The sequence below is a fragment of the Phalangium opilio genome, unplaced genomic scaffold (genome assembly GCF_054372755.1).
Source record: "Phalangium opilio isolate 3A_F unplaced genomic scaffold, DU_Popi_V2 ptg000048l_1, whole genome shotgun sequence".
Classification (NCBI taxonomy): Eukaryota; Metazoa; Arthropoda; class Arachnida; order Opiliones; family Phalangiidae; genus Phalangium; species Phalangium opilio.
This window is the reverse complement of record NW_028324170.1, coordinates 3,896,252-3,908,355: the sequence shown is the minus strand read 5'-3', so window position 1 is coordinate 3,908,355 and position 12,104 is coordinate 3,896,252. Positions and strand designations below refer to the sequence as shown.

At 36.5% G+C, this 12,104-nt stretch overlaps 2 protein-coding genes across 4 annotated transcripts; one reads left to right on the top strand and one right to left on the bottom strand.

Moving 5' to 3' along the window:
* The first annotated feature begins 2,590 nt into the window (after window positions 1-2,590).
* Window positions 2,591-6,089, top strand: LOC149673785 (uncharacterized). The gene is made up of 6 exons (XM_089839496.1): window positions 2,591-3,916; window positions 3,975-4,489; window positions 4,553-4,798; window positions 4,875-5,099; window positions 5,364-5,595; window positions 5,665-6,089. Exons 1-6 carry the CDS (start codon window positions 2,842-2,844, stop codon window positions 6,042-6,044), a joined length of 2,673 nt encoding a protein of 890 aa, XP_089695622.1. The 5' UTR covers window positions 2,591-2,841; the 3' UTR covers window positions 6,045-6,089.
* Window positions 6,044-8,930, bottom strand: LOC149673784 (uncharacterized). Of its 3 annotated transcripts, none has more exons than XM_089839498.1 (6): window positions 8,876-8,930; window positions 8,361-8,770; window positions 8,215-8,295; window positions 7,908-8,132; window positions 7,541-7,842; window positions 6,044-7,262 (listed from the first exon to the last, which is right to left on the bottom strand). In XM_089839498.1, the coding sequence occupies exons 2-6, from the start codon at window positions 8,680-8,682 to the stop codon at window positions 6,090-6,092; spliced, it is 2,103 nt and encodes a 700-aa protein (XP_089695624.1). In that variant the 5' UTR covers window positions 8,683-8,770; window positions 8,876-8,930; the 3' UTR covers window positions 6,044-6,089. The 3 variants fall into 3 exon arrangements, with proteins under 3 accessions (XP_089695624.1, XP_089695625.1, XP_089695623.1); XM_089839499.1 differs by lacking the exon at window positions 8,876-8,930 and having other exon boundaries at window positions 8,361-8,431; window positions 8,499-8,636; XM_089839497.1 differs by having other exon boundaries at window positions 8,361-8,916.
* Window positions 8,931-12,104: the final 3,174 nt, after the last annotated feature.

Below are 12,104 nucleotides of genomic sequence, written 5' to 3'. Positions count from 1 at the left end.
TCCAGGAACTTCTTTCAATAGAGTGATTATCTTTTCTTCGCAGATCTTCTCTACAGCCTTAAAATTCATTTTATCCTTAGCCTCGAGATCCGTTATGGACAAACCGTGTAAATCTTTAGGAAAGCTCTCAATGAGAACGTTAAGATGATCCATTGAGGCTATTTTATTACCAAGAGGATTAATAGGAGATACCTTGTATAACCTGGTTTTCATTTTAGCGCCAAGGTGAACTGTGTCTTGAACGCAGATAGCTTTAGGTTTAGGGTTAGCTTGGAACCATGGGCGGTCTTTGGAAATTGGAAAGTCAGCAATTTTAGACTCCTGTCACATAGCCTTGAGACATCTTCCATCACCATCTGATGAAAATCCTAATATTTCAATACCGTACTCTGTAGCGCTTTTTCTTGCCATCTGGCAACAACATCAGTTGCTGTGAACTTGTTATCCGTTCCAAATAAAGACAAGCAAAATGATGGTGTCCCATTTTGAATTGGTTGAGCCACTACAGCGTAAGCCAGAGACGCTGACTGGTTTTCCAAAATATAAGTCTCGATCATTTTCGCGCAATTGGCAGGGTAAGATAACTTCACGGGTATCCCAGTTGCACTGTTCATAGGTAAAACCAGGCCGACGATTTGGTTGGTACAGCTGTCATATTGTAAACGCCCAGTTATCCTTGTTGCATCTTCACTGATCCAAACTTTCATTGCTAATTTCCTTTCTCCAAGAAACGATTTCAGCTCGGCCATTTGAAGATTGCCTTCCACGATGCGAGGTCCATTGTTTTTTAAGCATCTAAGAATTGTGGTTACAGAAGGTAATGGCAAATTGGCTTTCAAAGTCTCATAGGTCAAACGCCCTCCAATTAAATAAATGTAACTAGAAAACTGTTTAAGTTGTTCATCGTATCTTTTGGCAGAATTTCCCTTTTCTGTATTTTTTGCGGCCGAAGTCATAAGCGCAGACAAAAGTCTGTCAAGTTTTTCTCTTTGTTTTCCTCTGATATCTTAGAACAAATATTAGGATAAGAACTCAAATTTCCAATCAATTTGCTGAAAAACTTTTCTAACTCTTGGTTGCGGTTTATCACATGTTTCATCTGATTTACTATGAGATGATATTAATGGTTGATCAGTAGCAATGATATCAAACTGGCGCTTTCTTCTTTCTTGCCTATTATATTTCTCCGTTCTCCACTTTGTAGTTTCAGTTGTTGGAACTTTATAACTGTGAATGGCGTGAAGAGTTCCTACATCACGACATTCATTTCTTCCCCCGAACACGAAGATTTTTCATTCTTTTTTTCCGAAATTACAGGCTCATCAACTTGATTGTCATCATCCTCGACATTGATGTCAACATCTTGCTTTCTTTCAGCTGGCCCGACAGAGTTGAAAAGAGACGGTAGAGTTTTTTGAACAGTAGCACCATTAAATGAATGGCCAATTCCACAAGACAGTTTCAAATCGGTTTTCAAATGCTTTCCATAGTTGGATATTATCCACCGCTTGTTCCCGGTTTTCGATGTACTAGTTCTTATTCGAACGATAATATCGCAAAATGGGCAATTCACTTTTCCCATCAAGTCTCCACCATCTTTTGAAATGTTAACTGTAAAGGATTTCATTTTCTCAAAAACTTCATTTTCAGTATTTTTGATACTGTTTTTAATCAAAACTTGTACTTTTTCTCCTCACGATGAATGGTGGTATTTAAGTCCGTTTGAACTTGGTCACATTCTTGAATAATATCCTGGTTAGTTTGCGATTTGGCAGAGATTCTTTCGAGGATACCCTTTTCATTGCTGGACTTATCGCTTAGCTGCATATACTTTGAAAAATAATCGCTAGGTTTCTTTGAAACATAGTCTGTGATTCCAAGTAACAGCATAGAAAACCGCCTGACTAACAATTAAAAATTTCACAACCAAACGAGTTAATAATATAAAGAAATTTACAGTATGTCCAACCGACTCAATCAAATTTAAGGTCATTTACAATATTTCTGATTTAAATTACCAGTTTAATCTAGAAATAGTTAAGAGAAACTGACCTGTAAGCTTTGTATAACTAGAACCCCTCTCCAAAAAATAGCATACTGCGCGAAAAGCGTACTCTATTACGCGGTACGGTAACCCTGCTGGCGCTTTAGCCCACTCAATCATGCTGGCAGCGCAACCGAAAATGCCGCGAAAACCAGTGTGAAAGAGAATTTTTTTCCATTTAAGGACTATCTGATTACTAATACAAGAAAATTTTGAAACATTGCCCTATTACACCAGTTTTTTTGTAAAAATATACCATAATACGTGAAACTTGAGAAATTTCCGATACTCCATTGTATTATAAAAAACAACACCGTATTACAGAAAATACATAATATTACAAAATAATACACCGTAATACAAAAAATACATAGTATTACAAAATAATACACCGTAATACAAAAAAAATACACCGTATTACATGAATCTTTTCAAAAATTACTTCGTATTACAAAATATTTCCTTGTATTACACGAATCCCGGCATATTACCTAGTAATACATGATATGACAGGGAAAACATTATACTACTTCGTATTACCAGGAACCGATACCATAACTAGGAATCCACAATGGCGCATATACCCTATGCTGCGTTGTGTGGGGTAAAAGAGGGATAGGGTTCAAGCTCCTTGTATGATGGGATCTGCCGTAACAGCGGCGGTTTGAATTTTCCTGTATTCTTATTGGGTTTTAGAAAATCCTACAGTAGCTACAAAAACTACTGCATTTCCTGTCGTTGCCATGACAACAATGATTCCCTAATGACAACAATTTTACAATAGTCGAAAATAAAAAATGGATGCCTCAGCGAGCGAGTCGGTGAATGACAGTAATTATGTTTTTTCTCTTTTAAAAACTGCCATAAATCTAACAGTAGCTCAGATTGACGATTTAGAAGTAATTGATTTTAATGACGATAAAGTTTTGCGTACTCGCTCGCTTATAATTTCGCGAAAACGTTGGGTTCATTTACCGCGCAATCCGAAGCCTAGGCTTAGCTACAATAACATTCAAGATTTCGATGAATGGAGTGAATTAAATTCATACATAAATCCTGTGCGGATAGTGATATCAGCGACTACCCTCAACGCCAGTCTGCAAATTTTCGGAATTGAAAAGGAAAGAATAGGGCCAATTATCAAACTCTCCAACGCTGATAATGAAGAACGCAAATGTGAAGTATGCCCTAGCTTAATTCCTTTATTGCAAAAAGTATCATCGTATGGACTGTACCGCCTTTGTGAGGGATTTACAGAAGATGAACTGTCCTTAAATGAACCGGAAAGTAGCCAGCCAAATTCTTTGGTTATTTTTAAATTGCCGTTTTATCGGATGGAGTCTCCTAATTGTACAAAATTGATACTACCTGGTCAATCAAAAGATAAATTATTTTGCCAAAAGTGTTCTTTTTGGTTGTCCAAACACTGTGCTCGTAACAAGACTAAACGAAAACTATCACAAGCTAGAGAAACTGAACCAGGCGATAATACATGCACACCAAAAAAAATCAAACGGCTAAAAACTGATGAGCGATCACGAAGAGCCATTGCTTATTTAACACCAAGGAGCTCAAAAAAAAGGATTTCGAACATAATAAAAAGAAATAAAAGCCTCAAACAGAAAGTTTCATCGCTAGAAATTAAACTTTCAAAACAGAAGATAGTCTTGTCGGAGCAACAAAATAAAGAGATGTCACAGTTAGTCAAAACGATAGTGAATGATCCGGAGTTAACGAAGAATCTAGATGATATCGTGAAAGAAAGTGGAGACTTGCAAGTAACGCGTGCTATGAAACAAGTGTGGAACGCTGATAGGCATAGGGTTCATCAAGAGCAAACCCAGGCGTTTTTTAAAGATCAAATTAAAAACAGTAGGTATTTGAAAACTATTCTGACTTCTTTTTATTAAAATACTCCTCTTTTATGTAGAAATAGGAGCTAAGGGAAATTCATGGTCGATGATCTCTTATCGCTTAGCTCTGGCTGTGTATGTTCGCAGTCCCGCTGCCTTTTCCGCTTTGCAGTCATTCAACATACTAAAATTACCTAGTGAAAGCTCTTTAAAAATTTTTACCACCGCCAGACTCCAAAAACCAGGGATGAACAATGATTACATCGAAGATCAAGCAGCGCTTTATAAAAGTTTGAAGGAAGAACAAAAGAAAAAGGGGCTGAGTGAACCTCGAGGTGCTGGTGTTTTGGTGTTTGATGAAGTGCGGGTGATCTCTAAAATTATGTGGAACTCAAGCAATAATGAGCTCCAAGGTTTATCAATGAGACCAGAGGAATATGGAATGCTTACAGACATTTACGCAAGTCTGAAAGGTGACGAAGATTCCCAGAAAGCCACGGATTATATTTTGCAATTTTACTGGCGTGATGCGTCATTTCACTTTGACGTAATGGGTCCCTACATCACGTCTACTGGACCAATTAAAAAAGATGTAATATTAAATTGGTATTGCAAATATTTAAGTATTTTAAATTTGTTTTCTTGTTTTATACAGGCCCTAATCGGTTGCATTTTTGACGTCATTCAGCTCTTTGAATTAAATGACTTCCAAGTAAGAGCCCTAGTTTGTGACGGTGCTTCAACCAACTTAAGCGTCATTAAGGAATTAATGTGTGTAAAAGGCTGTTTTGGATACGAAGTTGATGAATTTGGATGCCGTAACCATGATATCAAACCATCATTTCAACATCCGTTTAAGCCTTTCCGTAAAATACACTTCATAATCTGTCCTTCGCATCAAGTATGATAACTGATTCTTTCCGACACTATAAATACTTAATGAATTCCTGACTGTACTGTATTGCATTTCTCTTTAGCTTAAAAGTATGATAGCGGCGCTTTACTCATCTAAACCCAAAGGCTCTAAACTTTTTGAAATTGAATCAATTCAATTTGGATGGAATGCTATTTTGCAAGTTTACAATGAAGAAATTGCCCGATCTAAAAGAGGGGAGGCCAGGAGAGTTAAGGGATTAATTAAATCATTTGTGGAGAGAGACTCTTGGACGAGGTTAAACGTGAAACCGGCCAAGATTATGCAGGTAGCTTGCGCGAAGATGTTTTAATTAAGTTAACTCTTCGCTTGAGGATGACTCTTGAGAAGTGTTTGTTCTCAGGCGGAGGATTCTTTAATAACGGGGAACATCAACCGATTTTTACCAATTTTTGTACTAATTATAAGACTTCTCTGCATATAGAAACAAAAAAAAATTTCGAAATAATTAATGGGATCAATAAAAAACATTTGATTTTCCTCTTTATCCTCCCTTTAAAAAAAACCTGACATTTTATAATTTTCCTAACAGCAAGAACAGATGCTTACTGCTCTTATAAGCATTGCGCAACCAGAAAATAAGCCCCCGCCTCCTAATGCTGATGAGATATTGATGACAAGAGAGTACCTTCGTCATACTAAAATGATTTTCGAGGATGGATTATTGTGCAACAACAAAGGGGTAGAATTGTCTGATCATTCTGTAGTTGAGTCAATGATGGCTGGCTACACCTTCTTCAAGAATTGGCTCGATGGAATTTTAGGTGAGGTAGTTTGAAATTGGGAATGAAAATCCGTTTAAAATATGAAACAAATTATTTTCCCAAAAACAGATGCCGATAGCGAATTCCAACCTGACTCTCCATCCCAAAAGAAATTTTTATCCTGGCAAACCTGGGATTTATTGCGAGTCACTGTTTTTGGATTCATTAATTTTGCCAATGATTTCCTCAGTGATTATCCGGATAATTTTATCTTGCCTGTGCGAATTAATGGCAGTGCCATTGAAAGTGTTTTTGGGCAAATGCGGTATTCCACAGCTAGTAAATTATCAGGAACAAACTACGCTCATGCCCAAAGAAACCTCATCATGAAAAAAGACATTCATGGTCAAAAAACCAAAGACCAATACAGGGGAGTTCCTCTTGCCATCGCTGAACTGGATTTGAAAAAAAAATTGAAAGACTCAAAAAAGAAAGAAAAAAACGAATAATATCTTGAACTTTGGCTGATTAAACCTTTTTTATTACACATAAAATCACAAGTTCAATTTCTTTGGAGGCTTAGTGTTTCTCTTTGCTCGACTAGAAAATACAAGTTTAGGGCTTGCAAGTTTCATAAACCTGGGAGGTTGTTCACTGTGAGTTGCCAATTGTGCCTTTGAAACAGTGTGCGCTCTTCTTGAACTAGGAACTGGGGATATCACAGTTTGCAAAGTAGGGAGTGTTTGACTCTTTGTCAGGGTTTCGTTATTATCACAATCTTTATCATCACGTGAGGTAATCCTCGCTGTTTTTTTTTTTTGGATGGCACAAGGAATCTTAGCACTTCTCTTGCGTCGACTAGAAAGTTGCGTATGCTTCTTTTTTAACGGAGTTAGTTGACTGTGACTAGTCAGCTGTTTATTCAAATGTGAGAGCTCCAAACTTGAATTAGTGACGGCAGGGGATATCACAGATGGCGAAATAGGGAGTGTTTGACTCTTTGATAGGGTTTGGTCATTATCACAATCTTTATCATCACACGAGGTAATCCTCGCTGTTTTTTTTGGTATGGCACAAGGAATTTTAGCACTTCTCTTGCCTCGACTAGAAAATAAATTTCTAGGGATTGCTGGTTGCGTATTCTTCTTTTTTATCGGAGTTAGTTGACCGTGATTAGTCAGCTGTTTATTCGAATGTGAGAGCCCCAAACCTGAATTAGTGACTGCAGGGGTTATCACAGTTGGCGAAATAGGGAGTGATTGACTTTTTGGCGTGACTTGGACATTATCACAGTTTTTCCCATCACATAAGGCGGGTTTTTTAAGGGTGGCACATACTTCAATTGTTTTCAGGCCTTTGGTAGCTCTCTTTTTAGTTGTTACTTTTTTAATTGCCAATGGCTTTGTTTTGGTTTTTGTGGGTTTGACTTTACAAGGTGGAGTTTCATTTGATTTATTTTTTGGATTTGAGTATTTTTTCTTTGATTTTTTAGTGGTATTAAGTTGAAATAACTCATCCCTGAGCATTGCACCTCCCTTTCCTAAACTCTTGTTTTCATTGTCTTTAAAATGAGAGTGGACTAGATCACCAAAGCGAGCGTTCATCATTTTTTTTATTAATTTCCTCCCAAATTCCTCGATTAGAGGATCATTTGGTACGAGTGTCCTTAGTTCTTTAAAAAGAACTTGTTGTAGTTCGAAATTTTCTGTCACGTTGGGCCAGATAGCCTATAAAATTAAACCAAATATTTGATAAATTTCATTATTTTACCAGGTTGATGAAAATATACATAGTTAAATAAATTATAAGTCCAAGTTTGAACTAAGAGTGAGTATTCACAATAGTGAAATGGGATAAGGAGATTTAATATACAGGATATCCGCGTGATATGCTTAATATCCCTTAAATTTCTACGAGCGATTACTTACTCGTAGTTTGAATTTTGGAGAGAAATTTATTTAATAGTCCATTGGGTTTTGTAATTAAGCATTTCTAGTTTACTAACCGTGAGATCTTTACGTGAAAGTGAGTTGAAATGATGTTTGACTAAACAATCAAAGAAAAATAGGAACTTGCTAAACTGCGGTTTCAGGAAGTACAAAAAGCCCTTATCTCTAGATTTCAGATCATTTGGTAAGTTATCTCCCTTCTCGTCTGGTTTGAGGTATATTTTTTTGACAATCTTGAGCATGAGTAACGCCTTCCCCCTTTTGGTTGGCTGAGTTAGCTCTTTTTCAAATTTTCTTTGCAATAAGCAAAGCCCACCTCCACCTAATGAAATTAGCCGGCTATCAAGATCTTTGAAGTCTAAAAATAACCCAAAACATTATTTGTTTGCAAGCCTTACTTAATTATTAACATTAGACACTAACTTGGAACGTCAGACTCTTCAAATTTAAAAGGCTCAAATTCAGTGGCTTTTTTGTTAAATTCTTCCATAAAAACTGAAGACATGCGGATCAGATATTCTAGCACTCCTCTAGCCAGCAGATGAAATACATCCACAAAGTCTTTTTGCGGTATGCCTAAGAAATTCTGGTCTGCCCACAATAGAATTAAGCATTCCATAACATTGTTGTCAACCTGAGTGACTTCATCTAGGGAATATTATCAACATCTTATTAATATAGGCCTAGTCTTAATTTATGTTTACGGCATAATTCATTTTAAAGTTTATACCGTTAGATTCCATTTCTAATTCCAAATTGCACAGTATTGTCTCACGCAAATCATCTTTCGTTGCTCCTACAGATACTCTGTCTATAAACGCAAAAATGTAATAATTTTCGAGGAACAATCAAAGGACTATTAAGTAGTGTACTTACATTTTGCTAAGACCTTATCTACAAACTGGAGAGATTTTTCCAAAATATAGGAGTTCGTGGCATACCACTCCCTTAAAAATGATGCTTTCTTTTTATTTCCGCAATAATTTTTAATGCATTTTTGCCAAAGCGCTTTACTCAAATTTTCGAAGTCCCTAAGCCTTGTCTTGATAGAGGCTAAAGCGATTTGAACCTCAGTTTTTAAATTGAAAATTCCGTTTTCAAGTGAATTGTTAGCTTCAAAAATTACAGTCTCTAACACAACTTGATTTAATTTCCCTTCAATTATCTTCAAAATTTTATTTTTTTCTTTGACCGACATTCTTCTAGAATAAGATGGAAACTTAGAAGAACGTTTCTACAGCAGCTGAGCCGACACACACACGCGATTTCCGGTACTACAGTTCCAACTGTAGGAGGGAAAAAAATCTACTGCATATACGCTTCTCATGACGTCATAACTGACGTTTTCGAAGCGTCAATTAGGCCCAGCCCCCTTTTACCCCAATCATTACCTCACAAAACGGCCCAATTATGGATTCCAAGTTATGGTATCGGTTCCTGGTATTACTTAATCATTACAAATAATATTTCGTACTACAATCTAAAGCGTACACCTAATACACAAAGTGGTTTCCCCCTCGCTGTACCAAGTACTTATCAAGGTACTTGCAAATTTCCAAAAAGGCTCTAGGGTTGCCATAGAGGTTTTTTTTTTTCTCAAAAATTCACTAACTTTTCCAGTAGCCTCTCTGACCGATTTCAATACATTGTTTACAGGCATGGAGGATTTCTACCCTTAACACAAGGAGACCAGGCGACTTAGAGTGTAAAATCGTCTGCTATTTTACGCTCTAAGTTGCCTAGCTGGTCTCCTTGTGCACATGGTATGAATGAATCCTCCTCGTGCGTAAACTATGTATACTAATTTTCATTTGTCGTAAATTCTTACATGTTGAAGTGCGTTTAAAAAAAATTAGCGGGGATGTTCTTTGGGTGCACGATTTTCTAGTCGAAAATGTAACTTCTATCTCCATTTTGATTGCCCTAAGGGCCACTGTTTTAGAGTTAAGATTGAATTAAGTACTTTACGGATAACCCCTTAAATTTAATTAAAAAACTAAAAGACAATGATTTCTAATTTAATTAAGGGGTCATTCCTAAAACACTCTTAAAATCATAACTCGAAAACAGTGTCCCTTATGGCAAAATGGAGATAGAAGTTACATTTCCGACTCAAAATCGTGCACCCAAAAAACATCCCCCTTCATTTATGCGTGACTTATCAGAAACACCCTGTATATTACATCGGCAAGTACCAACAATAGTGTAATGGCAGTCTCCCAGCTTTGACTGTATTAAAGTCTATGGACAAATAACATGGGGTGCCACTAGTCTATATTAAAATTACAAAACCAATATAAAATACAGTGACTTCGAAAAATTACAATTTTAAAATCCCTGTAACTTTTCCAGGGGGTTTATCAGGTACTGTGGCAACCCAATGATGGAAACCCCAAGTGAGGCGATTACGCCATATAAAACCGTGAACTACATCTAACAGATTTTAACGTAATTTCGATAAATGTCAATCATTTGGAAAGAACCTATAGAATTATTTATTTTCCTATTGAATAATTCAGTACACGATTGCGAAATTAATACAGACGATGCCAATTTATAGACTTATAACTATAATAGTGTTACGTATAGTTGTATCAAGAAGCGATATCTATTTTACTAGGGAGAAGAATAAGATGCCTAAGTAGCCTAAGCATTTGCGCGCCATAGTCCCAGTCCCCCTTTCCAAAATACAAGGGGGGACGTAAAAGGTGGCCGGGCTATTACGCCTCTCCTCAGTCGGAAAATACGTAATTTTCGTCATTCGCGTCGCGCTGACGTGAGTTTTCAAGAACCAATGAGATGCTGGTTGTAATTTAGAGGCGGCGGGGATTAACTCCGGACCTACTATACGTTTGGACTGGAGATAAAGCTAGAAATCTGGCGCGAATTTATACCTTCTCCCTAATAAACTAGATATCGCTTCTTGGTTGTATCTATTTATAAATAAGCCTTGGTAACGGTAAAAAACAATGGAGGGGGTTGACGTAAAAAGGTCAAAACTATGTCTGTCTTTAAGGGTAGGGTGGGTTCCGGTTATAAGTAATGGTAATCTTTAGCCAAACTTTCACTTTCAGGGGAGAGTCAGTACTGAAGTCTCTCTAGAACTACTTGGTTTCATTTCAACCTCATTCTTTGACACGTATTGTAACAAGGGGGCCCCCTAACATTTTTCCCGCATTTTTCTTAACCCAGCGTTTTCCAGGTCGGGTTTTAACCGTCTTGGTATTATTGTATTTATATACCCAAACAAAGAATGCATTCTATTTCCCATCGCTTGGTTCAAATCAGTTAAAAAAGGGCGTACCCTTTTCGGTATTGGGTTAAAAATGGAGTCCCATAGGTTATTCCAATATAACCCCATGACCCCTATGGTAAAATTTAACCTTGAAAAGGCTACTAGGGCAATGCTCCGACTGAGGTATCGGATACTTTCAATTTAAATATAGTTTAAGTTAAATTAAACTAGATTAAATAAAATGTAATATTAAAATTTATATCAGGGTAACTTTAATCGTAATTAAGTGTATTTTGATTATAATCTATTTCACGTATCATTAAATAATTTTTCATTTCGCAAATTACTATCCAACCCCTCTATTTTTTCCCGGGCTAGAGCTTAGCGCGCGCTAATGGATGTAGTGGGCCTTTTTGACGTTCCTATTTCAATACCCTTCAAAAGGTCACGCGATGGAGGATCCAGTTGTATTGGTAAAGGCGGATCGAAAATGACTTGATCTCTTTATAGAAAAGGCTCTGTATTTTGACAGGCCACGTGAAAATTAATCAAAGAAAGACGGTATTGTACGACTCATGGGGGGTTGGACTTAATGGGTGTCCGAATTCGTCGAAAAACCTTCAACCCAGTCCTTTTCAAGTCATGTAAATAGAAAAAGATGTTCTTACCTTTTCCAATTCCAAGTAGCTTTTGGTCGAAGGTCATGGGGTCGGTCCGGGAGGCCTTTGTCCCTTTCCCAAGAATCCTCATCCAACTTTTGAAAGCCGACGTGTAAAAGTTCAAACATCAGAAGGACACCCTGTTAATAAACACACAAAAGATTGAATTTTTGAGTTTTGGACAAATTCTCAGGTGTTTTTGTAAAAACCCTGGGTCTTATCTTCCATATTGGAATCTTTCTTTAAAACCTTACGTTTAATTTGGATATATATAATTAAAGTAAAAATAAATAATTTTAAAAAGAGGTACAGGTGAAGAGAGATAAAAAATGTAAAATATGTTTTAGGTTGAAAATCGCACCTGAGTTCAAGGGTTTTTTTTTTTTAAAAAAATTAACTTTTATTTTTATTAGAATGGCAGATGCGAAGTTACGTAACCGTAATATGGGCTTAATTACGTTTTTCACCCACTTTCTTTATGTAATTTTTAATTAAATTCAAGGGGAGGGAGGTAAGCCGTGTACAAAATTAACGTGCAATTTTAAACGTGATTTCTTTTAATTTTAAACAAATGTGTTGATTAATTTTTTATTAATGATTAATTAACCATAAGATTATGTTGTTATTCTTATGACGTTATAACAGAGCCAATACTTAAAAATCAACCAATCACAGACAACCGTAAATTAGGCCATAACAAAAGTGACTTCTATTCCAGGTCTAATT

What these genes read in the sequence shown, in the direction of transcription:
- LOC149673785 (XM_089839496.1), top strand. Translation starts at nt 2,842, where the DNA reads ATGGATGCCTCAGCGAGCGAGTCGGTGAATGACAGTAATTATGTTTTT. An exon ending in CTGGACCAATTAAAAAAGAT is followed by an intron (nt 4,490 to 4,552) that starts GTAATATTAAAT and finishes TGTTTTATACAG; the next exon opens with GCCCTAATCGGTTGCATTTT. An exon ending in TAATCTGTCCTTCGCATCAA is followed by an intron (nt 4,799 to 4,874) that starts GTATGATAACTG and finishes ATTTCTCTTTAG; the next exon opens with CTTAAAAGTATGATAGCGGC.
- LOC149673784 (XM_089839498.1), bottom strand. Translation starts at nt 8,682, where the DNA reads ATGTCGGTCAAAGAAAAAAATAAAATTTTGAAGATAATTGAAGGGAAA. An exon ending in AGATAAGGTCTTAGCAAAAT is followed by an intron (nt 8,296 to 8,360) that starts GTAAGTACACTA and finishes TTGCGTTTATAG; the next exon opens with ACAGAGTATCTGTAGGAGCA. An exon ending in TTTCACGTAAAGATCTCACG is followed by an intron (nt 7,263 to 7,540) that starts GTTAGTAAACTA and finishes TTAATTTTATAG; the next exon opens with GCTATCTGGCCCAACGTGAC.